The sequence below is a fragment of the Paraphaeosphaeria sporulosa genome (assembly GCF_001642045.1).
Source record: "Paraphaeosphaeria sporulosa strain AP3s5-JAC2a unplaced genomic scaffold CC84scaffold_2, whole genome shotgun sequence".
Taxonomy (NCBI): domain Eukaryota; kingdom Fungi; phylum Ascomycota; class Dothideomycetes; order Pleosporales; family Didymosphaeriaceae; genus Paraphaeosphaeria; species Paraphaeosphaeria sporulosa.
The window spans coordinates 3086321-3112246 of record NW_017253361.1 but is presented as its reverse complement, the minus strand read 5'-3'; the positions used below and the strand labels follow the sequence as shown (position 1 = coordinate 3112246).

The 25926-nt window shown below is 54.7% G+C and overlaps 11 protein-coding genes across 11 annotated transcripts; 6 read left to right on the top strand and 5 right to left on the bottom strand.

Annotated features, from left to right (window-relative positions):
- Window positions 1-3: 3 nt before the first annotated feature.
- CC84DRAFT_482212 (uncharacterized protein) lies at window positions 4-2742 on the bottom strand. Its single transcript, XM_018186442.1, has one exon. It carries the CDS (start codon window positions 2554-2556, stop codon window positions 217-219), a length of 2340 nt encoding a protein of 779 aa, XP_018040714.1. The 5' UTR covers window positions 2557-2742; the 3' UTR covers window positions 4-216.
- Window positions 2743-2772: 30 nt separating this feature from the next.
- On the top strand, window positions 2773-4178 carry CC84DRAFT_1202827 (uncharacterized protein; the record flags this gene model as incomplete). Its single annotated transcript, XM_018181794.1, has 4 exons — window positions 2773-2851; window positions 2935-3272; window positions 3333-3543; window positions 3599-4178. 4 exons carry the CDS (start codon window positions 2773-2775, stop codon window positions 4027-4029), a joined length of 1059 nt encoding a protein of 352 aa, XP_018040713.1. The 3' UTR covers window positions 4030-4178.
- A 2184-nt stretch (window positions 4179-6362) lies between these two features.
- On the top strand, window positions 6363-7368 carry CC84DRAFT_1161307 (NAD(P)-binding protein). The gene has a single exon (XM_018177699.1). It carries the CDS (start codon window positions 6441-6443, stop codon window positions 7203-7205), a length of 765 nt encoding a protein of 254 aa, XP_018040712.1. The 5' UTR covers window positions 6363-6440; the 3' UTR covers window positions 7206-7368.
- Window positions 7369-8771: 1403 nt separating this feature from the next.
- Window positions 8772-10157, top strand: CC84DRAFT_1213680 (uncharacterized protein; the record flags this gene model as incomplete). The annotated part of the gene is made up of 6 exons (XM_018182561.1): window positions 8772-8837; window positions 8915-9443; window positions 9496-9665; window positions 9724-9736; window positions 9793-9983; window positions 10032-10157. The coding sequence occupies 6 exons, from the start codon at window positions 8772-8774 to the stop codon at window positions 10155-10157; spliced, it is 1095 nt and encodes a 364-aa protein (XP_018040711.1).
- Window positions 10158-11462: 1305 nt separating this feature from the next.
- CC84DRAFT_1161305 (uncharacterized protein) lies at window positions 11463-13196 on the top strand. Its single transcript, XM_018177698.1, has 3 exons — window positions 11463-11649; window positions 11704-12534; window positions 12589-13196. Exons 2-3 carry the CDS (start codon window positions 11855-11857, stop codon window positions 13034-13036), a joined length of 1128 nt encoding a protein of 375 aa, XP_018040710.1. The 5' UTR covers window positions 11463-11649; window positions 11704-11854; the 3' UTR covers window positions 13037-13196.
- Window positions 13108-14383, bottom strand: CC84DRAFT_1161304 (acyl-CoA N-acyltransferase). The gene is made up of 3 exons (XM_018177697.1): window positions 14041-14383; window positions 13784-13988; window positions 13108-13677 (listed from the first exon to the last, which is right to left on the bottom strand). Exons 1-3 carry the CDS (start codon window positions 14197-14199, stop codon window positions 13256-13258), a joined length of 786 nt encoding a protein of 261 aa, XP_018040709.1. The 5' UTR covers window positions 14200-14383; the 3' UTR covers window positions 13108-13255.
- Window positions 14189-15943, bottom strand: CC84DRAFT_1237024 (methionine aminopeptidase; the record flags this gene model as incomplete). Its single annotated transcript, XM_018183889.1, has 4 exons — window positions 14189-14697; window positions 14750-15296; window positions 15344-15745; window positions 15803-15943. The coding sequence occupies 4 exons, from the start codon at window positions 15941-15943 to the stop codon at window positions 14579-14581; spliced, it is 1209 nt and encodes a 402-aa protein (XP_018040708.1). The 3' UTR covers window positions 14189-14578.
- Window positions 15944-16468: 525 nt separating this feature from the next.
- CC84DRAFT_1082700 (kynurenine 3-monooxygenase-like protein) lies at window positions 16469-18027 on the top strand (the record flags this gene model as incomplete). Its single annotated transcript, XM_018173992.1, has 3 exons — window positions 16469-16574; window positions 16622-16836; window positions 16888-18027. 3 exons carry the CDS (start codon window positions 16469-16471, stop codon window positions 18025-18027), a joined length of 1461 nt encoding a protein of 486 aa, XP_018040707.1.
- CC84DRAFT_1161301 (MIF4G-domain-containing protein) lies at window positions 17970-21097 on the bottom strand. The gene has a single exon (XM_018177696.1). It carries the CDS (start codon window positions 20971-20973, stop codon window positions 18403-18405), a length of 2571 nt encoding a protein of 856 aa, XP_018040706.1. The 5' UTR covers window positions 20974-21097; the 3' UTR covers window positions 17970-18402.
- Window positions 21098-21139: 42 nt separating this feature from the next.
- Window positions 21140-21667, top strand: CC84DRAFT_1082775 (DPM2-domain-containing protein; the record flags this gene model as incomplete). Its single annotated transcript, XM_018173996.1, has 2 exons — window positions 21140-21394; window positions 21488-21667. The coding sequence occupies 2 exons, from the start codon at window positions 21140-21142 to the stop codon at window positions 21665-21667; spliced, it is 435 nt and encodes a 144-aa protein (XP_018040705.1).
- A 149-nt stretch (window positions 21668-21816) lies between these two features.
- Window positions 21817-25912, bottom strand: CC84DRAFT_480036 (WD40 repeat-like protein). Its single transcript, XM_018186441.1, has 4 exons — window positions 25279-25912; window positions 22594-25229; window positions 22217-22546; window positions 21817-22159 (listed from the first exon to the last, which is right to left on the bottom strand). The coding sequence occupies exons 1-4, from the start codon at window positions 25440-25442 to the stop codon at window positions 22005-22007; spliced, it is 3285 nt and encodes a 1094-aa protein (XP_018040704.1). The 5' UTR covers window positions 25443-25912; the 3' UTR covers window positions 21817-22004.
- Between the last annotated feature and the right edge of the window lie 14 nt (window positions 25913-25926).

The following is a 25926-nucleotide window of genomic DNA, read 5'->3' as shown; positions in this document are numbered from 1 at the left end:
TATAAAAAAACCAAGTGAAATAGCCAGGGTCCAAGGCTTGACCCAGTCTCAAAGTGAAGTGAAGTGAAAAGCGTGGGTCCAACGCTATGCGACCCCGCTTGGACATTGAGAGCAGCGACCAACAAGTCTCTCCCCACATGCGGAGAAATGACTTGTGAAGGTGCCGACCGTGGTCAGCGGCGCTGCTCCTCATGGCATCTGTCTGTTGGTCGTCTCCTAGACGGACAAGACATGCATATCCTTCTGGTCGGGTGTGTGTGGCACATTGAAGGCGAAGCCTGCAGCTGCAACCTTGCCCTTGTGGGCTGCCAAACCTAGGCCGACTTCACGCATCCGTTCGGCACCCTTTCCGGGGGCGGGACGCTTGTCTTTGTGGCACTTTTGCTTCTGCATCTTTTTGTAAAGTTGTTCTCTGCGTCGCTGACGCTTCCTCTCTAAGCCGACTTTGATGTCGATGGCGCGACGGACGGGGAACTCGTTGGGGGTATCCTCGTCATCGTAGTCGATCTCTGGTGGGTTCTGTGTAACCGGAGTTCGGGGCAAGGAGGATGTCATGGTTGGGACCGGACGCTCGGCCAACCCTGCAAATTGGATCGACATAGTCGTGCGCTTGGCAGGCTCAACGAGGAATGATGACCCTCTACGAGTGGGAGGTGGCGACTTCAAACGGGCCGGGGCAGGCGAGCGCATCCGCTTAGGAGACTGACCGAACAGTTTGCGGGGAGGTGGAGATCGATGAACCGCACGTTTGATGGGTGCAGGTGATCGCAGACGTTTAGGCGACTGAGCTGGTGAACGTCTCGCTGGAACGGACTTACGGCGGCCGCGGAGGTCACCATTCAACGCATCCATCTGGCCGTGAAGCATGAAGTGGTCGCTCTCAGATGCCAGATGATCGGGCTCAGAGTCTTCGTCCTCCTCGTCCAGCTCTGGATCCGAGGTCGGGAAGGTAGGATCCACATCTTGCGGGGTCTTCTTGTGTCGCGCTTGACGCCTACGCTCCAGTGCCGACAAGTAGGCCTGCTCCAGAGGGCGGTCCTCGTCGAGTGTTCCGCATACGAAGTCTGTGCTGTCCGGGAGCTCTGGGCTGGGAACACGAATGTTGACTGGCCTAGACTTTCGTCGTTTGATCTTAACCTCTGGTACGAAACGATGTGAGCTCTCCACGGATCCAACGGATGATTCAGAAATGCTGCGACGGCCAGAGGAAGGGCGGATGAGATCTAGATGCTCAATCGAGGTTGCTGCTGTCGAACGTCCGGGGGTCCACCAATTGTAATCAGAACCGGCATCGCTGTCGTCGTCTGACACAGCAAAGCCTTCCTCGTTGTCAGTTTGGAAGCCCTCGTCAGACGACGCATCGGCTGCATCGCTGTCCTCTGCCTCTTCCTCTTCTTCTGCATCATCGTCCTCAGCGTCCTCGTCATCTTCGTCCAGTTCATCATCGTCCTCAAGAACGTCATCTTCTTCTTCATCATCCTCCAACGCTTCCTCTTCAGCTTCTTCGCCGAGTTGACGAAGATTGTTCTCGATGATGAGGGTATCCTTGATCGTGAGAGGTCGTCGATGGCAGGTGGACTCCTGTGTCCACTCCTCCACCTCTTCCTCTGAGCTGGCAAACTCATGGAAACGGAATGCTTCGGTCCGTGCCAGGTCGGAGTTGCTGCTGAGGCGGCGAGAGCGATCAGACATGCGAGGTCTTCGAACAGAGACAGGCGAAGGATTACGGATCGTCGAATCAGACCCACGATGCGCTTTGAGTGACGCTTTGGAGCTGTTGCGCACCCGTGGTGGAGGTGCCGGGCTAGCAGCGCGGGCGACACGCGTCTTAGCCGGTGCATCTGTCGAAATCTTGGTGGGGCATGCGAACTTGATGGTGCAAGGTCGCTTGGGTGGCTCTTCACTCTGCTGCGGCTCGGGCACGGTCTTCGCAGCTTGGGGCTCTGGTTTCGCCTCTTTCTTTCCGCCACAAGCGAAAGTGATACACCGCTTCCGGCCCAGGCCAGCCTCTACCTTGTTCTCCGAAACGACGGGAACGGGAGGATCTTTCAGCACAGGGACGACGTGCTCTCCATCATATCGCACGATAGTCACTTCGCGTTCCAGCGGTTTAGTGGAGATCGGGAGCATATTGTGGGACGAGACGGGAGGCAGTGGTGGGCTCGGCGTGCTTGTACGCGTACCAGGGCTTGTGATGCCGCCGTCGCTTGTCAATTCGGCAGTGGAGATGCTGTTGTTACTCCAGGTGGAAGTACATGACATGCCGCGGGGGACGTCGTCATGCTCCTCGATAGGTGACGTCTCGTTGGAGTGAAGGGCAGTCGACAGCAGTGACGTTTGGCGCTGGTAACGTGGGGCGTGTTTTTCGAAGGCGCCTTTGAATGAGTCGTGCAATTTGAGGGCCGATGGTCGAGGAGTGCGCTGTAAGTCGGGAGGTTCATCTACGTCGGCCAACATGTCGTCTTCGGAGGACATGGAGGGCGCGGCGTTTGTCGGGGTGTTGAAGTTTGCGAGATTCAGCTGTGCGCTGTGGCTGCCGAGCTTATTTTGTGCCATGATGTGCAGCTGCGGCGCTTTTCAAACGGGATCGGCGGGCACCAGTGCTCTTGGCGGCTGAGTCGCGGGGAGATTGGATATCAATAAGGAAACCACAGGCGGCAAGTGTGAATGTGGTCGCGTTGAAGATCCCGGAACAAGACGGCGAACCTGTCTTGTGCGGGCGGAGGTTCAATCGAAAATAGCAATTGGGCCACCCGGAGAAGTTGGTAGGAAATGGGGAATGGTGATGGTGGTGGATGTGGCAGTGGTGGCGGAGAAGCGAGATATTACCGGAGTGGATGTAAGGTGCAGGGTAAGGCCCCGAAGGACGTATTGTTATGATATAGAAAGCAACATGGTGAAGAGGTAAAAGTGTAGTCCTAAAACAAGTTCAAGGAAGGACTGTGCCATGTCAGAGGTGTCGAGTGGCCCAGTTGGACGAGGAAGGGAATACCTGGCGGGTGTGGTGTGAGGATCCGCAGGCGGACTACGGCTACGACCAAAGTGGCGACAGCGCACAATGGCAGTGGAACGGGTCCGGAGATCGTGGCAGTGCGGAGCACCTCGCACACACGAGTGTTCCTGGGAACTGCGGCGAGGCAGGGCGAGGGAAGAGTGAAGCGTGCACGAAAGGGGAGTGTGCGGGTTGCGGGTTCAAGAGCGCAAGAGCGTTGGGAAGGCAAGCGACGGCGCGGGCAGGCTCTGCGGGCGGCACCCAGCGAAGCAAACGCCCGGTAATTATTTATCAGCGTGCCGAGCAGTCGACGCCAATGCCTCCAATGTAACGCCTGCAGACAGGCCAAATTCCACAGGGCGACCGGAAGGGCCCAGCGCTTGTGCGCGCAGCAGCTGACTGCCGTGCTCTTGCGTCGCCGACGGCTCTTGGGCGTGCTCTTTGTTCGCTCACCGCGCCCGTCTTCGACCACGGTTTCACGCGTCGCCTCGCCCAAAACACCGCGCAGCGCGCCTTTGTCAGCAGCGTTTCGCCACGCTTGCCCGCATCGGGTGCGTTTCGTACGGCCTCTCACCACGGCGGCCAGGCTGGAAAAACCTGCTTCAGGGCGGGCCACTGGACCCTTGATTGCCCTTGTTGCAGCGCGCCATTGCCGCACGCCGGGAGACAAGACGCCCACAGACCGCCCGGCTTGTCCCTTTGAGCCTGTCGCCGGGCGTGGGCGCTCGCTTCTGTGTCGCGCAATCTGCACGCACTCGACATGCGCTGCGATACGCGTGCATGCCGCAGACAGTCCCGCGCGCAGTCCGACCCTCTGGCCAGCCAGCGCAGCGCCGTCGCGAGCACTGAGCACCGAGCACGTCCAGCACGCTCAAACGTGTTTGTCTGCCGCCAGCCTTCTCCGCTCGTCAAACGCCGTGTTGCGCTGGCCTCCTGCCCCTCTTGCACGCATCCTCACCGCTTTTCTCACCATCTTCCGCCAGCAGCCCTCACTGCTTAGCAGCGCCGCTTCTCCCAGAGCGGAGAGCGTCATCTGACCCCTCGGCGAGTGCTGTAGGCCAGCATCCCACACCAAGGGCATTGGCCTCGCTACGTGCATCTCACCCCACCTTCCCGACCGTCTCTCGTGTACACCGCGTATGTAGCCACGCGCACACCGTCTAGGATCACGCCCAATTGCCGCCTCTGGTTCGCTGGAGCTTACATCTCAATTCTCGAGAAGCGCTGCTGCCGGCCTGACCCCTACCCATCGTGCGGGGAAGCTCTCTCTCTCTCTCGCGATAGTATTGTACACAGTCTAGTGCGCTTGAGGCAGAGAAGCGTGCTCCGGTAACGCTTTCTTTCTGCTCGACATTCCCCTTACTCCATAGTATCACACAGAGTGCTGGCCATGGCGCGCCTCGTTCAACAGGGCCCGGGGCTCACCGTCCAGAGTAGCATCGCGTGCTTTGTCCCCAACACCAGGCCGCACGAACGCGCCTTTCGCCTGATATGAAGACTACGTCGACGACCGAGAACTCGACTCAAGCTAGCCGTTTCAGAGCCGGCTGCTTCGTAGACCTCGCAGCTTGGTGAGATCCTGGTGGCTGTGACGTCGAACGAGCTTCAACTTGCATCGTGCGAACGGACCGCGGATAAGGCTCGCCCGTGCTATTCCGCGCTCCGACCCAAATGTGCTGCACACCAAGACTGTGTAATATCAAACGACATCATCGGTGCAAATTGGTCATTGCTACACTCCGGTCGCGCGGGGCCGCGGCCGTTCACTGTGCCTGCCCCTGGCAAAAACATGTGCACGCTGTGTGCGGGAAGTTGCGCCATCTCACAGCTGCTAAGCTGATAGTCACTGCACGTACAACGGACAAGTCATCCGCCTCATCGTGAGCATCCATGCCGCTCAGAGCAAGGTTTCGGGCACCGATTCAATTGACAGGCTATAGGGCTGAACAGCGAGCCAAGTCCGAGTCGAGTCCCACTTCTCTAGTATCTAACCCACCGCCGACCTTATCGCGACCCACAGCTCCTTCTTTCTACATCGCCATGTCAACTACGCTGCATGACAACAAGTTCAATACAGCACCGCCCACCTCCCACGGCCACCGTTTCTCCCTCCCTTGACGCTGCGTTCCCCCACCAACACAGCCAAGCATAGCACGCCCGTTGATCCTGCAACACCGTTTCTCCGCCGTCGCACAACCAAGACATCCTCACATACCGAGTAGTAGCCAAGCATACACCCAAGCCTCTCGGCGGCCTCCAGCTCCGCGTCGATCACCCGCCGCCGCGTCGGCGAAATGCCGAAGAATGCTGTGCCTGCGGCCAAGCAGTGAGGCTTATTGCGGTTGTAAGCATCTGAAGGTAGGTAGCTGGCTGTCGTAGTCGCCGGAATTGTCATGGTGTGAAGCCAAGCTTAGATGAGTGCACAGCCCACACTGGTGGTGGTAATGGTAATGATAGATCTAGACCGTAAACCCTTGACTGCCTTTTACGGGACGTCTTTATCCACGCCACTTGTACCTTTGAAACAATCTTCTGTGTCAAAGCAATCAAACTCGACGCGTTCGAGATTTCCGTCGTCCTCGATAGCCCCCCAGATCAACCGAATTTGGGACGAGGCCCTGCTTCCGTACCCATGCTGCGAAAGCGTCCAGAAAGACATCAGCTGCTGATTAGTTGTCGGCCTGTCCCGTTTGACCGACTACTGCAGATGCATAGTGAAAAATTCCAGTAGTCGTGACTGCTCTTGCGACAACTTGTACAGAATCCAGGTGCCGTCAAGCTTGCATCGAACGGTTCCTTAGTGCTCGTTGGTCATTGTGGTGAAGGCCATACCTCCGAGTACCATGGCACCCTTGACCATGCCAGCGATGGGTCGACGTGCTTCTGTGAACGAATGACGAGCATATTCGAGTGCGGCAACCTCACTTTTGATAATCTGGCACTCGCCTCCTTCAGCGCGAATGTCCCAAAGTGTTCGCTGCGATCCTAGATCGTCCATTTCACTAGGAGCCATAACAACCAAGTATCGAGTGCCCAAGCGCGCGAGCGCAACAGCGAGGCTACCGTAGAGCCCTTCCAATTCACTTGCCAAAAAGATTGCGTGCGGCTAGGTTCCTATTTTCGTAAAGATTGTTGTGCAATTCTTGCTGGGCCGAGAGTCCTTATTCTTCTGAACTTGAGTTCACCCTTAAGCGGCGTCCTGTTGTATGACGTGGAACTTGCGTTGTGTCTCAAGTTACAAAGCCGTACGAGTGCGCTCGCTGCTTACGCACAAGAACTGCACAACATTTGCACCTGCCAATACCACACAGCTTACCAATTTGTTTCGCTTCTGCACTCTCACTTATTTATACCTCCCCTTCTTGCTCACAAACAATCATTCTAAATACTTATATTCAACGTCATTGCATACAAGCTGCTCCTCCGTCTTTCCCTCGCTAATCTGAACATGACCACCACAATTCTAATAACGGGCGCGAACCGTGGCCTCGGCCGCGCTGCAGTCGAGAAATACCTTCCTCGCGACAACGTGACCGTCGTTGCCGCGGTTCGAGATCCTTCTCTTGAAACCTCCAAAAGCCTCGCTACCATTTCCAAGGGCTCCGGCAGCAAGCTCATTGTCATCCAGCTCGACAGCGCCGAGTTCAACCCTTCCAAGCTCAAAGATTCACTCTCCAACAATGGCATTCAAAGCCTGGATACCGTCCTCGCAAGCGCTGCAATAGCCCAGGCAGGAGGTCCCATCGCTCAAGTTCAGCTCGGCGAACTCCAGCGCCACGTTGAAACCAACGCCTACGGAGTCCTTGCCCTCTTCCAAGCCACAGTCGAGTTGCTAGAGAAGTCGACCAACCCCAAGTTTGTGGCCTTTGGAAGCCCTCTCGGCAGCATCGGTGGTATGGAGCGCCGCTCTGTGTATCCTATGACGGTCTACGGTGGATCCAAGGCTTTGGTCCACTACTTTGTCCGCCGCATTCACTTCGAGCACCCCAATATCACCGCCTTTGTCATCGACCCTGGCTTTGTCCAGACTGACATGGGCAACAATGGCGCCAAAGCGGCTGGAATGGAGAAGGCCTTTGACGAAGTGGAGCCGACCATCGTGGAGACCGTAAAACTGATCGACCAGTCCACCAAAGACGTACACTCTGGTCGCTTCATCCCGACAGGCAAGTCATCAATCGTTGAGCTGGAGGGCAAGGACTTTCCCTGGTAAACCAGGTTGAATTACTCATGCTGCGGTGACACTGTTTGGATTTTGTCGAAGCGAGGAAAGTGGGAAGGAGGTAGATGGCGATCGTGAAAGGGCGTTGGAATTGGACCAAGCCGCGCTTCAGTGATTATATAAACGAACAGACAGAAAAGCGTAATTGAACGAGTAAAAGTTAAATTTAGATTCTTGGTTTCGTTATGTGGCTCAGTCAACGAACTAATGTACTGAAAGACAAGCTGTTGAGTGATCATTCCACTATCAGACGAATCCGCTGTATCAATCTGAAACGATCCTCGAGAGAGTGATTGGTAAACTCTGAAGGCCAGAGGAGATATTTGAGATTGTGATTACAGCTGTGTCTGACATTTCCCAAACCCCCAAACAACATAGTTTGAGTGCAAGTCATACAACGTACTGACCAAGTGAATGAGGGGCATTACTCTAAACTTACGGCCTAGTTATCCCATTAGTGTGTGATGTCCGCTCCGGGCGTAGTCGCTGCAAGTATGGCGACGAGTCCAGCGGGGAATATGGATAGTACAGTTGGCGTAGGAATAGAAAGCTGGCAGCCGACTAGCCGCACCGAGGCACTAATTGCCAAGTCAGAATCAAAGAGTCGTTGCCATGATCTCCCGCCCGTGACGCCCTGTTTCGCGCGGGCAACGTATTCGGGATGCGTCAACACCAAACAATAGCCCTGTCATGGACCATCGTAGCTCTGAATCTACCTGTGGCAACATTGGCAGATCGTTAGTGTTACAAGCGCTGCGTTCAAACATTGGTGGAACAGACAACGAACAATCAATTGGCAGTACGTCTATAAGCACCGATACTTCATAAACAGTTGTCTAGGAGCTCGCGATCAGCTGAGTTCGCCAAGTATTGCAGCGATTCGGCTGCTAAGCCCGCTTTGTGGTGGTTCTGGCAGTGGCTTTCGTCATAGTCCCACAACGACACGGACTTGGGAGACACCAAGACCAACTCACTCTGAAGCCCAGACATGCAGCTCTACTTCAAGTACTTGGCTTCAGTCAGTCGTGGTGCATGCTCTTGACACATACATCATACCAAGCTCCGAGTTGCTTGTGTTTGTCCCCATCATTTTCACTCGTCGTTCATCACAACTTCAAGAGATCTTAGTCGTTTGTTCCTAAAATCAAATCTGTTGGCATACGCGAGCTTGGTAGATGCATGCCAATTTCCCGAGCAGGAAAGGCCTCCATTGAGATTACCCACTTTCTAACATGTTGAAATGAAGAATAATGTGGATTATTGAGGAACAAACGAAGAAGATCATTCACTCTTCATGTGCAGGAATCGTTCTGGGCTAACTGATGTGGCCTTTCGAACATGCCAATTCTCGAATAGTAATGCCTCGACCGTGAGGTTTGTTAAGGTATTAGAACGGCGTGCTTGGACAAGACATCACCGACGAATTAGATTCTTGGCTGACTGCTGCTTCCGATATCTACGTATGCAGAAGCATCCGAAGATGCGAGTCAGAGGTCCTATAAGTGCCGCGTGTACTGCAAGTTGAAGTTCCCTTAGCAATACACACAGAGCGCAATCATGGGAATGAAGGAGTCGGCCGAAAAGCGCACCTCCTCTCCCAATACACACAATGAGTTCGCCCACGTACCTTCTACAGGCCCCGAGTCCAAAGGCTCCTGCGAGCAGAGCAAACGGGAGCAACAAGCTAATGCTCTCCCAAGGGTATCTGGGGAGCTTTTTCCAAGCTAGGCAACCTCCTGGAATGGGGCGTACCCGGCAAAGGTCCACTCCGGGGGAGCGCCTTGAAAACATTCGTCTCCTGGCTCGCGTCCATGGCCTTCCTCATGTTCGGCTACGGCCAAGGCGTCATGTCTGGGCTCCTCACTCTGGACGACTTCCAGCGCCACTTCCCACTCATGACACCCTTGTCTCGTGCAAACAATTTGTGCTGGCTGGATGCGCCCGCCAACACGATCCGCGACGAGAGCATGTGCACGGGCGATCCGAACACCCAGGCTGCAGCTGTGGCTTTGTATCAAGTTGGTTGCTTCCTTGGGACAGTGCTGATTCTGTTCTACGGAGAGGCGTGGGGGCGGAAGAGTAGCACGTCCTGGGGTAGCTTCATTATGATTGTGGGGACCATATTCCAGGTCGTAGCGGGGGGTGTGAATGGCGGAGATGCTGGGGCATATGCTGCACTTGTTGTGGGGATGATAGTGGGTGGGGTCGGAAACGGCGTGGTTACCTCGAGTAAGTGCGGATGGGACCATATCGAGTTAACGTGTGTTGACTCTAGACGAAGCAATCCCGACATGGCAGTCTGAGTGCGCCAAACTGGAGAAGCGCGGTCGAGTCATAATCACGTCCGGTGCTATCATCGTAGCAGGAATCATGGTCTCCTACTGGGTAGGCTACGGCTTCTACTTCCTACCAGCCGGCAACAGCTACAGCTCTGTGCGGTGGAGATTCCCGGTCATTTTTTAGTCTTTCTTCACAATCCTGGTCATGTGCGGTCTGCTCTACCTTCCAGACTCTCCTAGATGGTTGGTTATGCGTGGCCGGGAGGAAGAAGCCAAAGAACTGATCGCTCGCCTTGCAGACGCTCCGTACAGCTCGGAGGAGGTGGATGCCGAGCTCACAAACATCAAGGATGCGCTCGAAGCACAGAGTCGCGGCGGAGGCTTCAAGATGCGCGAGCTCCTACAGAATGGACCGTCGCAAAACTTGAGACGGATACTGCTTGGTATCGCTGCGCAGTTTTTCCAGCAGATAAGCGGTATCAAGCTGATGGTGAGTGAACTTGGCTGGCCTGGAACGCTGTGACTGATGGCTGCTTAGACGTACTATGCGACTTTCGTCCTCGAGAATTCGCTCGGTTCTGGCCCCGACATGTCGCGCCCCTCTGGCAGCAGCCAATGGTACCGAATACTTCATTGCCGCTCTCTTCACAATCCCACTTATTGAGCGTGTCGGCCGCCGGAAGTTGATGCTGTTCGGCGCATTTGACATGATGTCTTCCATGATTATACTTGCAGGAACGAGCTCAACGGCCACTGTCGATATGTTCAATGCGCCGGTACTCAGCACCGTGTATGGTGTTGTTGCAACGGTATTCTTGTTCGTTTTCAACTCGTTCTTTGCGATAGATAAGCCGTGCGAACAACTTGATGCCCGCATGATATTGCTCAATATACTGACCAATGATCATTTGTGTCTACAACCAACTTCAATAATATGAGATTGAGAGAGTATGCATCTCACAAAAGTACACGAGATTTCCATACTTACAGTATTACGTTCAAGGTTTCGTTGAAATCTCTTGGTGTCCCTGAGGATTGTCTGGAACAGCGGCTCTGTCCCGTTCATTCGTGCACCAAGGAACTCAAATTTCTGTTTAAGACCTCTAGTTTTATGCAGTTCCATGGCTGAATCTACAAACCATGGATCAGATGGACAGCATACATGTACAGGAATTTGTCCTGTTGTTAACAATGACCTTGGTGTGGAATTATCATATGAGCTTCCATCCGATAGCAATCACCGGGATATCCAAAGCTTTTCTGGTGATTGCTTGAATGGACTCAAGTCTGTGAAGTGGAAAACAGTGTAATTACGCTAGGCCGATCAGACCTATCCCGTGAGACGGCCCCTACTTCTCTTCTCTAGCAAAATCGTGACAAATAGCCATCCTAAGTGGAAGCACAAGCGATCAGACCGAAGAATATATGTCCGGCATCCGGCATAGCGAAGACGGGAAGTTCGATGTGAAGGCCAATGTTTGTCATCGTGTAGTCTAGCTTAGACTTGTCCAAACTAAAGGTGCTGACGTATGTGTCTAACGCCATACGACGATATGTATGTTCTGATAAAAAGTCTCATGGCGATGTGGCCAGCATTTCCCCACTTGCCACGCCCCAGTTCCACGTGAAAATGATATCATGGCTGCGCTGTGTGATCTCCATCTGCAGTCTGCGAAAGGCTTGTGTACGACCTGCTGTATTCCGGGATATCGGCACCGAGCTTGAAACAAAGTGTTGCATTCAGGGGCTCGTCGCTCCAAGGGTTTCCTTTGATGTGCAAGAGCCGCATTCTGGGGGTGGCTTCAACTGCCGGAGTAGGAGAGGCTATGCATTGCGCGTACCGGAACGGACTCGTACGGGAGAACGTTGATCCGTAAACCATTCTTCGGTAATCCGAGATCCTCGATTGGAAAAGACTGATAAAGGAACAGACAAGTGACTGGGGCGTAGTGAAGGAAGGATTCGAGCGGGGAAGTCTGTGAGCCGGCTTAGCGAGGGGCAATCTACTTGCCCAGACCAGGCAAGCTCTGGAACATCGCGTTCGCTCCCCTCTACAGTTGTGTACAGGAGTAACATTGACAAAGATCAAGGCTTAAGTACTTTAGCCTCTTCACCATCATCCTCTCTCAATCAATACAAAAAAGCAACAATTTCCGGTGAGCATATTTATCCGGACCCAGTTGTGTAGAGCTACCTCACTGTGTAACCAGAACTCCGTGGCACGCCGTGCTAGGCAACAACTTGCCCATCACACCCACACTTTCCGTTGTTCAACCACGCAACATCAACATGGCAGAAAAGGTAAACCCTCTCCGAATCGCATGGGACTCATGTCAGCTCTTCTTCTATCACCACCCTTTGATGAGGGCCGCCGGCAAGGCATGTCTCTACACGCTCTTTTGTCCCTTTTTCTGCTGTTATTGTTGCTTGATGATCCCGCAAGCCATAACACCTAAGTGTGGAAATTGGCGTCGGCAGAAGCATCGTGAAAAACATTCGAAGATGGTCATATTACAAATCGAGAAGCGCGAACGACAGCACAAAAGACGCAATTCACTCACCAGCGAACCGTCTACCGCTCGAAAGCTGGGCAATTATCTGAGAAGACGGGAGAGGTGGTGCGATCAGGAAAGCTCTACATTCTTCTCCAAGCTGCCAACCGAGATCCGCATGCACATATATGCACTTGTGCTCAATGGGAAAGATCATATATACATTGACCAAAATCGTTGGAACGAAAGGTTCGAAATCAACTGTCGTCTCCTCGACAAACACGCACATCTCTTTGTAGATCTCGATAGAGCTACTACAAAAAGAAAAGAGGACGGAAACCTAGATACGATAGGCAAAGGGAGACCGCAGGCGACAGATACAGAAGATCTAGAAAGGAAAGAGAGCAGAAACACCGAGACGACAGAAGCCGCAGATGGCCGACCACAAGTCCATAATCCGTCGACAACAAAGGGTACACAAGATCGCAACGGAAGGGAACCTAGACGTACAAAATCCTTACTACCGCTTCTCCTGACTTGTCGTCGCGTGTAAGTGCCTTGATGTGAGTTTGATCCCAGCAACCAGCGCGCTGATCATCACAGTTACGCCGAGGCTATTCCTCTGTTATACTCAGGCAACACCTTCGTCACTTGCGTAGGACACAACCTGCACTATTTCCCTCGCTCAATACCGGAAGTCCATCGCGACCGCATCACTTCCCTGGTAATCTACTCGCCAATCGGGAGTGGCATCAGCTGGGAGTCCACAGAGCGCACACTCCTGAGCTTCAAGAATCTGAAAAGTTGTCGTATTGTCATCGTGGAGGAGGAGGCCCTCCTTTGGCCCCGATCGAGGGAGCACTTGCGACCCGAATCGTTGAATGACGTTCAATCGTTGTATGGTATTCACTGCCTACCTATACTACGGGGTATAGAAGAGACATGTCTTTGGGATAAGATCACACTTACGATCGACTTTTGGAGTGCAGGTATGAGGATCAGAGTGGGAGGGGAAGATAGAAGACTACAGGCACGCGAGAAGTTGGGCTAAAGGTTAATATGGTAGTGGGAGGGTACAGCACGCCAATTTTGATGGAAACACGCTGAATGCAAGACACGTTCCTCAGTCTCTCTACAATATTGGCGAAGTCGTCTACTATTAGTCCATGGTTTGGCTTGCCGCCTGACTGCGTTCCATCAATTCTTTGACCCATAGGAGAATTGTAGTGGTGCAGATTCTCCTTCCTCTGGTATCACTCTTCTGACATTCTCACCTCGCGGCCTCCCGCTTCCCTAAACCCCCCTTCCTAGGCCCCCTCCTAACCATGTTCGCCTCGCCCAGCGGCTCGAATCCAAACCTCAAATAAACCTTCCTCGCCGTCGGCGCACTCTCGAGATACATCGCCTGTCCACCCGCCGCATCCGCCTGCTCGATCGCCCAGTTCATCAATCTACTCGCGATCCCCCTCCCCTGATATTCCGGTAGCGTCATCAACGGTGCCAAAAACCAGTGCGGCTCGTCCCCCATCACATCTGCGCGAATTGCGTCGTTTCCGCCGATGTGGCCCTCCCATTCCGCGAGGTCGACGCCGCGCCACATTTCGGCGATATCAGCGTCGGTCCACTTCATCTTTTCCTCAAAGCCAAAAAAGTCCGTAGCGGTACGGCGCCAGACATTGTGGATGGGCATACCTTCATTCATCAATCACCACGCCCATCAACTCCGAGGTGACGCAGGAAAGGGCAGAATGTGTGAAAAGGTAGGCTGGAGACAGAAAGGGGAAATGAGCGTACATACCAGGTATCATCCACCCCGCAACCCCCACCATCGTTCCCGTAGGAGCATACACGGCTTTAATCCACTTCATCTCCGGCAGATGAAACGAGGGACTCAGGCGCGTAGCCAGGCGTCTCGCGCGCGTGGATATATCACCGTCCCGAAGCGCCGGGGGCTCCATCTTGTCCCAGAAGGAGTCGGGGAAGCAGGTGTACAACATCTCAGCCTTTGAGCATTTCGTTAGAGACGCTGATGGTGAGGAAGGAGTCGAGGCTCACGATGGCGGGCATGTCGTCTATCGCGCACATCTCGATGCGTATTTCCCCGTCTTTGACACGGTTCTTTTCTTCGACGGGGAGCGTGGGCTTGGAGATGCGCGGGGTGGTGGAAGGCTGTTGCGCGTGGGTCGCGCTTGCGTTCGGTATGGGGCCGGCCATGGTTGGCAGGCTTTTTCACGTTCTCGTCGAATTGTTGTCCGGCAGAATAGTAATTGTGGTTGATTCTTGCTCAGGGTTTTCGAGTTTCTCTTTCTCTTTGTGAGTCGAAGTGACTCACGTAGCGTTGCGTTGCTTGGTGGAGCACCGGAATACCTAGTCTCGGAGTTGTGGGGGCAGAACTAAATGCGCGGGGTGACGTGGGGTTCACGGGCTACGAGACGTCTACTGGTTTGGAACAGCAAGAGGGGCCGATCCAGTCTACATTTTGTTCGCGTATTTGTGCATCAAGCACTTCACCTACACACAAAAAGCAAAGGATTACGAACGGGACTAGGTTGATTCATCGCTTCATGCTTTTGTTGGTTACATAAGGACGTCGCTATGCTGCTGCTACTGTACCATTTGATGCCTCGATCCGTGCTACAGGGCCTCCAGGTGAGTCCGGCAATCTTGCAGTGAGGATCTCTACGCCGTCTTCTGTTACTAACAAAGTATGCTCTGTGAAGCAAGTAAGCACGGGAGCAATGAAAGATGGGCCAAAAAAGCTTACCAAATTGCGCAGTCCTAGTGCCATCTGCGGTAACACTGGTCCAGTCGTCCGGCCAGGTCTTGTCCCGGTGTGTACCCAAGCTGATCATGGGCTCAATAGTGAAGCACATGCCTGGCTTCGCCTCTCCTACAGCCTTGTTCTTGGCGTAATGTGGGACATTGGGTGCGCAGTGAAACAGCTGATTGATGCCGTGGCCGCAGTAGGTCTTGATGACGCTGCAGTTCTGAGCCTTTGCGTGCTTCTCGATGACGTTGCCGTATTCGCGGAAGAGCGTGCCTGGCTTGACCAGCTCGATCGCCTTGTCCAAGCACTCTCGCGATGTCTCAACAATGCGGACCGAGTCTGGGTCCGCGAGTGCCTTCTCGCCGATGTAGTATGTCTCGTTGAGATCGCCGTGGAACCCGCCGTGGTAGAGGGTCACGTCGATGTTGAGGATATCGCCGTCCTTGAGAACGCGCTGGTCGGGAATGCCGTGGCAGATGACTTCGTTAGGCGACGTGCATACTGACTTGGGGAAGTGGCAGTAGTTCAGTGGGGACGGGTATGACTATGCGCAATCAGCATCACGGCGCCCGGCTGCCGGAAGGAACTCACGTTTCTCTCCATGCAAGCCTTGTGGACCACCTCGTCAATGTAGTCGGTGGTCACACCAGGCTTTGCCTCTCGCGCAGCAATGTCGAGCACTTCTCGCGCCAGTCTGCAGACCTTGCGCATGCCCTCGATCTCCTTTGCGTTGAGTATAGCAATCTTGTTCCTGCCAACAAACTTCTGTTCGGAGTGGGGTATCCCATCCTTTGCATAGTCTGGCAGTTGCACGCTGGCAGGCACCTTCCTCCGCTCCGACAGCGGGTACACGGGTCTGAGGGCGCCGGTATACGGGTAGGCGGGGAAGGGATTGAAGGTGCCGGTGGCTGGATCGGGGTAAGAAACGACTTTTGGAGTAAAGATGTTGGAGAGAAGAGTACTTTGTGACTTGTGCGACTTCTTGTGCTCAGCCTGCGCCGCGTGTTAGCAGGGCGGTCTGGCGCTGGCGAGGTTTTGCTGTGTACCCACCCAGTTGCGCTTGAAGCAGTCTTGCGAGCAGAAGTAGCTCTCCTTGCCCTGCTTCTGGCAGTTTGGGCATTGCAGCTGGCCCGCGTCGTTGTCGCAGTCCTTGCCAGAGCACTTGCGCGCGGCGGGCGCGTCTCCAGCCATGGTGACGGTGGGGGCAGGAAAGGAACGGCCAAGCGTCTCAGCTATGTACGCTGGCAAGAACAAAGGAGGAGTGCAGGAGAAGAGGCGTAGCCGTAGCCGTGCTGTGTAGTATTGTTACTGAATCCCAAGACCCTGGCGTGTCGCTGTTTGCCCCAAAAAAGTTGCCCACACCTCAACGCCGGCATCCAGCCACGGAATTGTACGTGGGTCCTGCCTCGAACGCCGCTGCCGCCGATCCCCCGATCGGCGCTTAGCTAATCGTGCATGCCCGCAGTACCTGCTCGTGCGTGCTTTCCTTTTTCGTGATATTGCGCATGCTAACGTGACTTATCCTTTTTCTTTTCCCTGGCCCTTCATCAGTCCTATTTGTTTCCTGCTTTATCTGCAAGAATTCGTAATCGAGGCTGACACCGGCCGCGGACTTCGACCACTGTACCATACTTGACCCATCAACTTTTTCTCTCCTCTTGTACCGGGCTGTACATACTTTCCCCACCTGGCTCTGTTCTTGGGCTTTTCTTTAGCATGCCCGAGAAGGTGGTCGTCGTAGGCGCCGGTCCTGTTGGAGCACTCGCAGCTCTGTATGCCGCCGTTCGAGGTCATGATGTCGACATCTATGAGCTGCGCCCAGGTACGCTCGCCATTCAACACATGCCCTATGTATACTGAGTACTCTAGACATTCGAGACCCCGCTACGGCACCCTTGAACTGGAACAAATCCATCAATCTTGCGCTGTCTGAACGAGGAATAAACGCTCTCCAAAATACCGGTCTTCCCGATCTGGCCGATGCGGTTCTTGGCGAGACGTTCCCTATGCATGGTCGCATGATCCACCTCGAAAAGAAAGGCGAGTATGTTCGCATACCACAGCTCTATGATCCGAGAGGCAAGGTGAGTTGACTGTCATGATCTGATCGCACTCCTGGGAACTAACTTTGGCAGAGCCTACTCGCTCTCGACCGGGCAGAGCTCAACAAAGCACTCCTCGACCATCTGGAATCCATGCCTAATGTCAAATTCTTCTTCAACCACAAGCTTCTCTCCGTCGACTTCAGGAAACAGCTCGCCTGGTTCGACAAACACAACAAGTCTGAAGCCCCCGAAGAGCGCGGCACCGAGATCGAAATCAAATTCGACTTCATGATCGGAGCCGACGGCGCCCACTCCGCCGTCCGCTATCACCTGATGAAATTCGTCCCAATGTCCTACCAGCAAGAATACATCGACAAGCTCTGGTGCCAGTTCCACATCCCGTCGACCCCTGCTGGCGACTTCCGCCTCCCCCCGAACTACCTCCACATCTGGCCGCACGATGATTCCATGTTCATCGCGCTGCCCAACCTCGACAAGACCTTCACCGCAACCCTCTTCCACACACGGTCCGGCTTCGAAGCCCTCGACGCCTCGAGGAAGGTAGCAGACTATTTCACCACGCACTACCCCTCCGTCGTGCCGGACCTGATCACTGCAGCAGACCTGCAGAAACAATACACGGAGAACGCGCACCTCCCCCTCATCTCCATCAAATGCACACCCTACCACTATACCAGCACAGGCGTCATTCTCGGCGACGCCGCACACGCCATGGTCCCGTTCTACGGCCAAGGCATGAACGCCGGCCTGGAAGACGTCTTCGCCTTGTTCACCCTCCTCGACGCACACCCCTCCGACCGCGCAACCGCCCTGGCACAGTATTCCGCAACCCGCACGCCCGACGCACACACCATCAACGACCTCGCGCTCGGCAACTACCGCGAGATGGCTACGGATGTGAAGAGCAGGGTGTACCTTCTGCGCAAGTGGACAGAGGAGAAGCTGGATCTGTGGGTCCCGAGCTTGGGCTGGGCGACGCAGTACAGCCGTGTGACGTTTAGTAATATGCGGTATTCGGAGGTGCAGCGGCGGGCGCACTGGCAGGCCGCCGTATTTAACGGCGTGCTGGCCGGCGGGTTGGCGGTTGTTCTGGGCGCAACGCTGTGGTGGTCGAGGGCGGGCGGTGTGCAGAGGGTGAAGATGGGCGTGCTCAGGGGCATATGTAAAGTGGCGCAGTGGATTGCGGGACCGCCTCAGACGAGGCGGTGATGGGTGCGGGTGTGGGAAAGGCCGAGGTGGAGGCGGACTCTTTTGAAAGGTGAGGGGGGAGGTGACATGAGGGCGTGGGGGAAATTAACTGTATATACTCTGACCCTCCGTCGCTAGCAATGTGTGCATATTCCACTCCTCAAATTTGATTTCCTTATCTCACTATAACCACGCCGACGAATCACAGCAAGTGACGAGATACTCAAGAGCCACCCTGTACACAAACGGGTGCGTATGAGCTCCTCAACCCTTGTGGGAGAGCTATCTGTCCTTCCTACCTGCTCCCTCTCTCCCTCCCACACATACCCCCACACAAGTGCTTTTAACCATATTCCAACTTATTCCTGAGTACACACTGCCTCCGTCCTAAGCATTTTACGAGTCCCTCCTCCTTCTCGGCGGCGGCGGCGACCGCTCGATGCTACTGCTGTGACTCCTCGCACCCCTTTTCCTCGGCGGAGGCGAGACCGACCTCCTGGCTCCTCTCCTAGGCGGAGGACTGCTCGTCCTCCGCGCGCGTCTGGGCGGGGGACTGCTCGAGTCGCGCCGCACACTGCGCCGGGGCGGAGACGGTGAGCGTGAGGGCGAGGGGGAGCGCGACACGCTGGTATCGCGACGGGATCGACGCACCGGGCTTCGCGACCGCGAGTGGGATGCGGTCGCGCCACGGCGGCGCACCGGGCTAGGTGAGCGTGAGAAGGAGCGTGAGCGCGTGGGGGAGCGTCCGGATCCGCGCTTCTTGGGAGGAGGCGACCGTGAGCGGCTGGAGGAGTACGAGCGTCGCCGGCGGGGCGGCGGGGACAGAGAATCGGATGCCACGCTACGGCTGGAGCTACGGGAGCGCGTGCGGCCGCGGGCTTTGACTTTTCTTGGTGCTGGGGATTTACTGTGCGAGTATGAGCGATCGCTTGAGACAGACCTATTCCTTCGTCGAGGAGGCGTCCTGGAGCGCGAGCGCGAACGCGAACGCGACCTCGAACGTGAGGAGTAGCTTGAGTAGCTTGAGCGGCTCGAGACGCTTTCCGAGTCTGACTCTGGCTCAGGAAGGGCCTGAGGCTTGGGCGCGTTGTTCTTGAGGTGTTCGCGCATCGACTCGGTGAGGATGCCCATGCCGATGGCGGTAAAAAAGTTGATGGCGAAGCGCGTCTTGGCTTGGTCGTCTGTGGGAAAGATGCCTGTGAGGCTTTCCTGGAGCATTGGGTCGTTGAGGCGTTCTACCAGCGTTTTCTGTCCCATGCTGGCCATGAGTTCTTCAAAGAGGATCTTGATGAAAATACGAGAGCTGGATGTGGTGTCCTCTTCGTTCAGCTTGACAGCCATCAAGACGTGGAGGCCAATGCCCTCAGTGGAGAGCAGGTGTGCAAAGAATTGGGCTATGATGCGGAGCCTATTCGTCTCGAAGCGGTGGATAGTGTCATAGTAATGAACGAATCCGTCTTCGAAGAGGTCGCGCCACATCCTGTTGACCTTACAGAAGCGCTCTCCGATCTGACCGTAGAACTTCTCGTACGTTCGTTCCTGGGAGGCACATTCGACGATCATCGTGGTGAGCTCGTTCTCGAAGCCGTGCGGGAGATTTATGCGCATGAGTTTGTGGCAACATTCTTCGAAACCACCGGAGCTCTTGATAGTAAGATAAATCGTTCGTCGCAGAGCCACAAGGTCGGCATTCGTTTGGTCCTTCACGTCTTCAGCCTTCTGTTCCTCGTCTTCGTCGTCTTCGTCAGATTCGTCTGTATACTCGGCGTCGCTTCCCTCCTCTTCACCAAGGATCTCGGCCTTTAGTTTCTTGTATTGTTGTTCATTCTCCTCATATTCTGGGTCGAACTTAAAGATGTTCAAACCATCTTCGACCTTGATTTCATCCTCCAAATGGTGTTGGTGGGTGTGCTGATCCTCCTCTTCGACCAAATCCAACTCTTCCTTGACCGCGGGATTCTCCTTGTATTTGTCCTTTCGGACCTGGAAGAGAACCTCAATCATGTACTGCGTCCGCTTGTCGATGTCCGCTTCATGGAGAATGTTCCTGAACAGATCGAATATGGCGTTCGAGATCGCGGCGTTCATCTCTTCAAGAAAATGGCCAACCTCCTTGGTAATTGCCACTGCGATCTCAACGCTGTCGTCTGTCGGTTTGTTGAGCAGTAGCAGGAGGATCTCGGCGATGAGAATTTCGTTAACGACCTGCGTGTTCACCAAGTGTGCCAGAAACATCGAGCTAGACACCGCGACCGCCTTGTCATTCCTCCGAAATGACTTCCGGAATTGCATTATGAGTCTGCGCACCAGCAAATCTCCGACTTGCGGCAGCTTCGTATTTACGATGGCCACCATCGCCGCGTATATGTTGGTGAAGGGCAAACTCGCAGCCTGCGCCTTCATTATCGCTCTGCAAAACAGCCCGCGACCACGAATCAGGTTTTCCGAAAACAATTCCGGCACAATCTGCTTGATGTTGGCGACATTGCACTTGTTGATCATGCCTTGGATGGACTTCTTGAGAGCTTCCCAAGCCATGCGCTGGAATTCAGGCGTGCTCTTGTCCGTTATGGCGGCTTGCATTGCGCGTAGGCGCGCAGGAGGTATGTATGCGCCACCGGCACGCGTCTTCGAATCGTCGATGGGGAGCTTCCGGCTTGCGCTGAAAGCACCCTGGAAGAGCTTCAGCCGGGGGTCGTCTTCTTGCACATTCTGGCCGGGGTCCTGGCGCGAATCGTCGCCATTCTGTTCCCGCCTGTGGCCGTTCTCGCGGTCTCTGCGGTGGTCGTGGTCGCGTGCCCGGTCACGGTCCCGGGAACGGTCGAGTTCCTCATCATCGCGCTCCGACCTTCGCGGGCGTTTCGAGGAACCGGCTTCGTGTGGTGAGCGGTCGCGCTTGCGGGGTGCCTCTGGGAGCTCTGGCTCAGGCTCCGGCGAGGGAATGCGGACGGCTGAAGCAACCTCCATCGTGCAGCTGGTCGGTATCGAAGCTTCTCGACTGCTCTTGTTGACACCCGCAGATCACCGTCCGAGTAGAGCACCGCGGGTGCGGTTGGGAAAGTAAGAGTTCGGGGTTTGGTCACGTTTTGTCAATCGTGATGGCGAGATGTTGCTGTCGCAAGAAACTTAGGCAATGACGCGCCAAGACCACGGAGGGGGTTTCGCCGACGTCCCGAACCTCCAGCTCATCAACATTCACTGTACACCGAAGTCAGTGCGCCGCTTTCACTCGTTCGCGACACAAGGCAGTCAAGATGGTAAGCTACGTGTCTGGCTATCCAAGGCAATCTCGCTGACCAAACTTCAGCTCGACCGTCTCGTAGGCCTCAGCATGCTCATTGCAGCCACCACTGTCTTCGTCTATTACACCATTTGGACGCTGTTCATGGTACGAGGCCCCTTCTCTCACCTAATTTTTGCACCTTCCTTGCCGCCTTCCCTCATTATCCAACCTGAATTCCTGTGTCTAACCAAGAGCCAGCCCTTCGTCGACGACGACCACATCCTACAGTCCTTCTTCCTCCCCCGCGTCTGGGCGATTCGCATTCCAGTCATCCTCATTGTGCTGGCTACCACCGTCGTGGGCAGCTTCCTCTCTACAGTCATGATAAGGAGCAACCGCAAGAAGGCCCTCAAGGCACAGCAGAAGAAGGCGAGCTGAACGGAACACATTGGTATTCCAAGGGGCTGTTTGGTGACTGGCGTACAATGTCATTGGGAATGCGGAATTGGGCTTCAAGGTGGGAAGGGATACTCAATATACTACTATAATTCATGTGAAGGTGGTTCAGGTCTCCTTACTTGTCATCGAAACAGTGATGTGACTGTAGCTTCGATTGCGTGTGTTTGTCTCAATTGCCCCGAATAGTACGACAGCAGTGGCAGTGTAGCAATACATTGCAAAGAATCTTGAATCCCCCTCTGAAGATCGCAAGCGCAGAACCCTTATTTTTGCTCTCCAGCAAGCCCAATCACCCCGGGGCAAGTCAACATATGCCTCACTGAACGTTGCAGCCTTCATCGTTATTGAATACAATGGTCGGTTCGCCATCCTCATCGTCATCACCGCCACCAAGAACGATCTGCTGATGGCCATGCAGTCGTTGCGCCAATTGAGCAAGCAACGCCCTGGTTATGAATGCGTCTTCCCGACCTGTATGCCAGGGTCAGCTAACATTATAGGGGACTATGGACTCAGGAACTGACTCACCACCTTTCCTATCCATGTCGTTCTGAGACGTGATCTGGTACTGCTCATGCATGGCCTTGCGACTCTTAAGCCCATTCTCGGCAACTTCATCGTCGTCGTCGTCATCATCATCATCACTGAGCGAGGGATCGCGAGGCACTGCAGGAGGCGAGGTAGCAGAAGGACGTCGCGGCCGTCGTCTCCGTCCGAATCCTAGACTGGAGAGTCCACGATCAGCGGAGTGAACGCCGACGCCCTTGCGAGCATTCCGTTGCGCGTTAGCATCTGGCGAAAATATCTTAATCGTGTGATCGATGCCGGAAACCGCCATTGTTGGTTCGTAAGGGTTTCCTGTCTGATTTAGTATTCATCAAATCTGCTCCAATAGAAAGACTAACCTTGAACCACATTGACAACCTCGCCGTCGCCTTCCAGTATATTGACAAGCTGGGCTGTTTTCCGGTCCCAGATGAATACGTGTCCGCAGTCGCTGCCACTGACCACATACTCGTCGTTCTGACCAAAGAAATTCACATCCTTCACTGTCCGAACGTTGCAGTGTCCAGTGTAGACGCGGGTATGTGGTGCGCAAGGTACGTGAGATTCGACGCGTTCCCGAAGGTAGCTGCGGTCAAAGTCGGAACGCCAAAGGACGCGACCACTTCGTGTCCGTGCAAGACCGTTTTCATCAACATCCTCTTCATCCTCTTCTTCATTCTCTGATTCGACATCACCATCAGAATCCTCATCATCTACTTCACCTTCGTCATCGTCCTCCTCCACCATCTCCTCAAGGTTTTGACCACTTGTCTCGCTACCGCCGACCCCTTCAGCACTTGAAGGCCGAACGGACGCCGAGCCTGTTGTCGTTTGGTCAGCCCATGCACGACTCACAATCTCAGCATCTAAGACAACGTCGTCTTCCTCAAGCGGATCGATATCTTCTTGGCGTTCACGGTGCTCACTCTCCTCGGCCTGAACACTCGGGTCTGCTAATCCGCTTCCGCCAAACGCCCGATCTACGGTAGAAAACCGTGTTCCTCTTGCAGCATTCAGCAATAGGCCCCTGCCAATTTTGAATGCCCAGTTTCTCACTGCAGCTGCGCGATCTTGCCCTTGCAGATCGTTTTCCACTGACACATCGCCAGACGTAGGTACGACTGCTCCGGTCAGATCCATGAATGGAATCTTTACAGCCCTGCTGAACGCAATGACGGCGGCCTTCTCAGACGAGAACAAAACACGTGTGTCGTCCGTCTCGAACCTCGACACATCCACATTGACGATCGGATCGTCACTCGCCAATTGAAGAAGGTACGGTATGAGAATCTCGTCAATTGCATCGGAATCAGGATCTGGTGGAAGCGGCATGCGGGAATTCGAGCTCGGGCTTGCAAAGCCATCTAGGACAGACTGTACTCCGCTATCGAGCCATAGGAGGATGGCTTTGAGAAAGTCGTATGCAAACTGTTCGTGCTGAGGTATCTGTCTTTCGCCGGGTGCGTGCTGGATGAAAGCAAAGTGTTGAGCGATAACAGCATTGGCGTCTCCGCCCGTTCGCAGCTGTCCTCCAAGTATACGTGCAAGTGTCCCGGCAGCCTGTACGAAACGCCGGAAAGAGCTTCGTTGTTCACGAAGTTTGTTCTGCACAGCAACGTCAACTGGTGAAGGATCAATCGGATAACCCCAAGTTCTGATCGTTTCATCCATATCAGGTAACACAGAAGCCGCAAACCCAAGCACAGATGTGAATACCGCCTTGTGGGCGGCAGGACTTCCGGCGTCAGCGCCATGAACTTCCGAAAGATTGAACATCTTGGAAAGTATCCCGACGGTGGTTTTCGCGATGCGATAGTGATCAGTATCCTGGATTGCTGCCACCTCACTAGGCGTCAAGGGGCTATCTGGAGCTTCTACGCGGATTTCTTCACTCTGCCCATTGGCATAATTGACACGCAGCGCCAAACCCTCTTCCGAGCTCTCTGTACGTTGGCGTGATCCAGCCCGGTTCGCGCCCTCTTGCGACAAGATGCTGGATTTTGGTCGTTTTCGTTTTCGACTCTTGTCCTTGACCCGATGTTTGGAAGGCGCAGTTGATGGGCCCGGTTCTCTCATCTCTTCTGAGGCGTCTGGGCTTCTCATCATGTCAAAACTGTAGATGTAGTCTCCAGACCAGCTGACTACTAGCTCGTTTGGGTTTGCATCGCTGATCTTGCATGAGGTAATATGTCCATTGTCACGGCGCTTCATCTTCTGCTGCCCATTCGGAGCAAACTTCTTGACGCATTGGGTGGCTTTGCCTAGCATTTCATCATCGTGCTGCGCTCCGCCACTCGCGAGTTTTGCGCCCTGTTCGCGGAGCAGATCCCTTCCGAGCATCCGGCGGTCGTGGAGAAAGCAGTGTAAATGCGCGCCACCAAGGGCGATGTAGTGCGGTTGTGATGGCGAGCACGAGACGGTATTCAGATCCAAATGATACCGGCTGTACGATATCAGGGGCGGAGGGACACTGTCTGATGCATCGCTGCCTGCAGCCCAGCTCGGCATCATGCTGTCCCGCTGTGGCGGGTAGACCCTCGAAGGCTGTCTCACATCCCACTGCCTTACATCGCCGTCTTCGGAGCAAGTGAGAAAGTAAAAAGGTGTGTCTTCGGTCACAATTCGCTTGACTGTGTCCTTGTGGCTTCTGAATGCCTTCGCATTGGTATCTCCCTCAGTCAAGGTCAGCCCATCCGGCGCGCCGTGGATACCGACGCGTCCCCTCGCTCCTTGCAAACGGTCCGAAGCTGCAGAGCCAAACGCCGAGTGTCCCGAGTGTTCGATATCGAAGATGCGTACGTCATCGGTGGCAGAGACGATGGTGCGGTCGTTGGAGTAGGGCATGAATTTCACAGAGAAGATGTTGCTCTGGTGGCCCGTCAGGATGGAGGTAGTGAGACTGAATTGGGATGTAGAGGACTCGGGTTGGTAAGAGTGAATGTTGATGCGGTGGTCGTCGGAGCCTGAAGCCAGCAGACGGCCGGATGTCGACCAACTAAAGCGGTCAGTACAACACGCAGATGGCTCGCGGAGTGCAACGGTACCAGAGAGCGTTGACGCATCCATTGTGGCCTTCCAGCTCGTTCACGATGTCCATGTCCTGCGCCCATTGTCTGTCGCCGTACAAGCCGAGTACGCTGGAATACCTCTTGTTGCGACCGGTGGCGAGTTCCCGCTCCAACAGGCGGTCGTATACGCTATATTTCATGGCGATAGAGACCTCCTGCGTGCTCGTAGGTCTAAGTGCGGAGGTGTGTGGCGTGTGTTATTCGCGACGAGCGCCGCAGATGCAGACGTGTCTCGCGCAACGGAAGCTTCGCAGGAAGCCCAAATAAAGGCGGAAAGAAAGTCCACGGTAGCGGGTCGTACAACGGGGTGAGAGGATCAGTCAGGCGGGACGCGGTCGAGGTAAGTGCAGCGGCGAAAGAGGGATGCACGCATGGCGCTCTCACGGGGCTTGTGCGTGTCGCGGGACGTTGGACGTGGTGGTGGTGTTGAAGCTGCGGTGACGTTGATCCACTGCTCCAGTTCCAGAGCTCCGCTAATTCCCCGCTATGTGGCACGCTGGTCGCACTTCAAGATTATTCAGCACTTTGGCCAGCACTTGTTCCTGCAAGTTCTGCATTGAGCCCTGCTAGGTCTACGAAGCACAGAGCTTACGAGATCCGAAAACCACGCACCCCTCTGCGCCC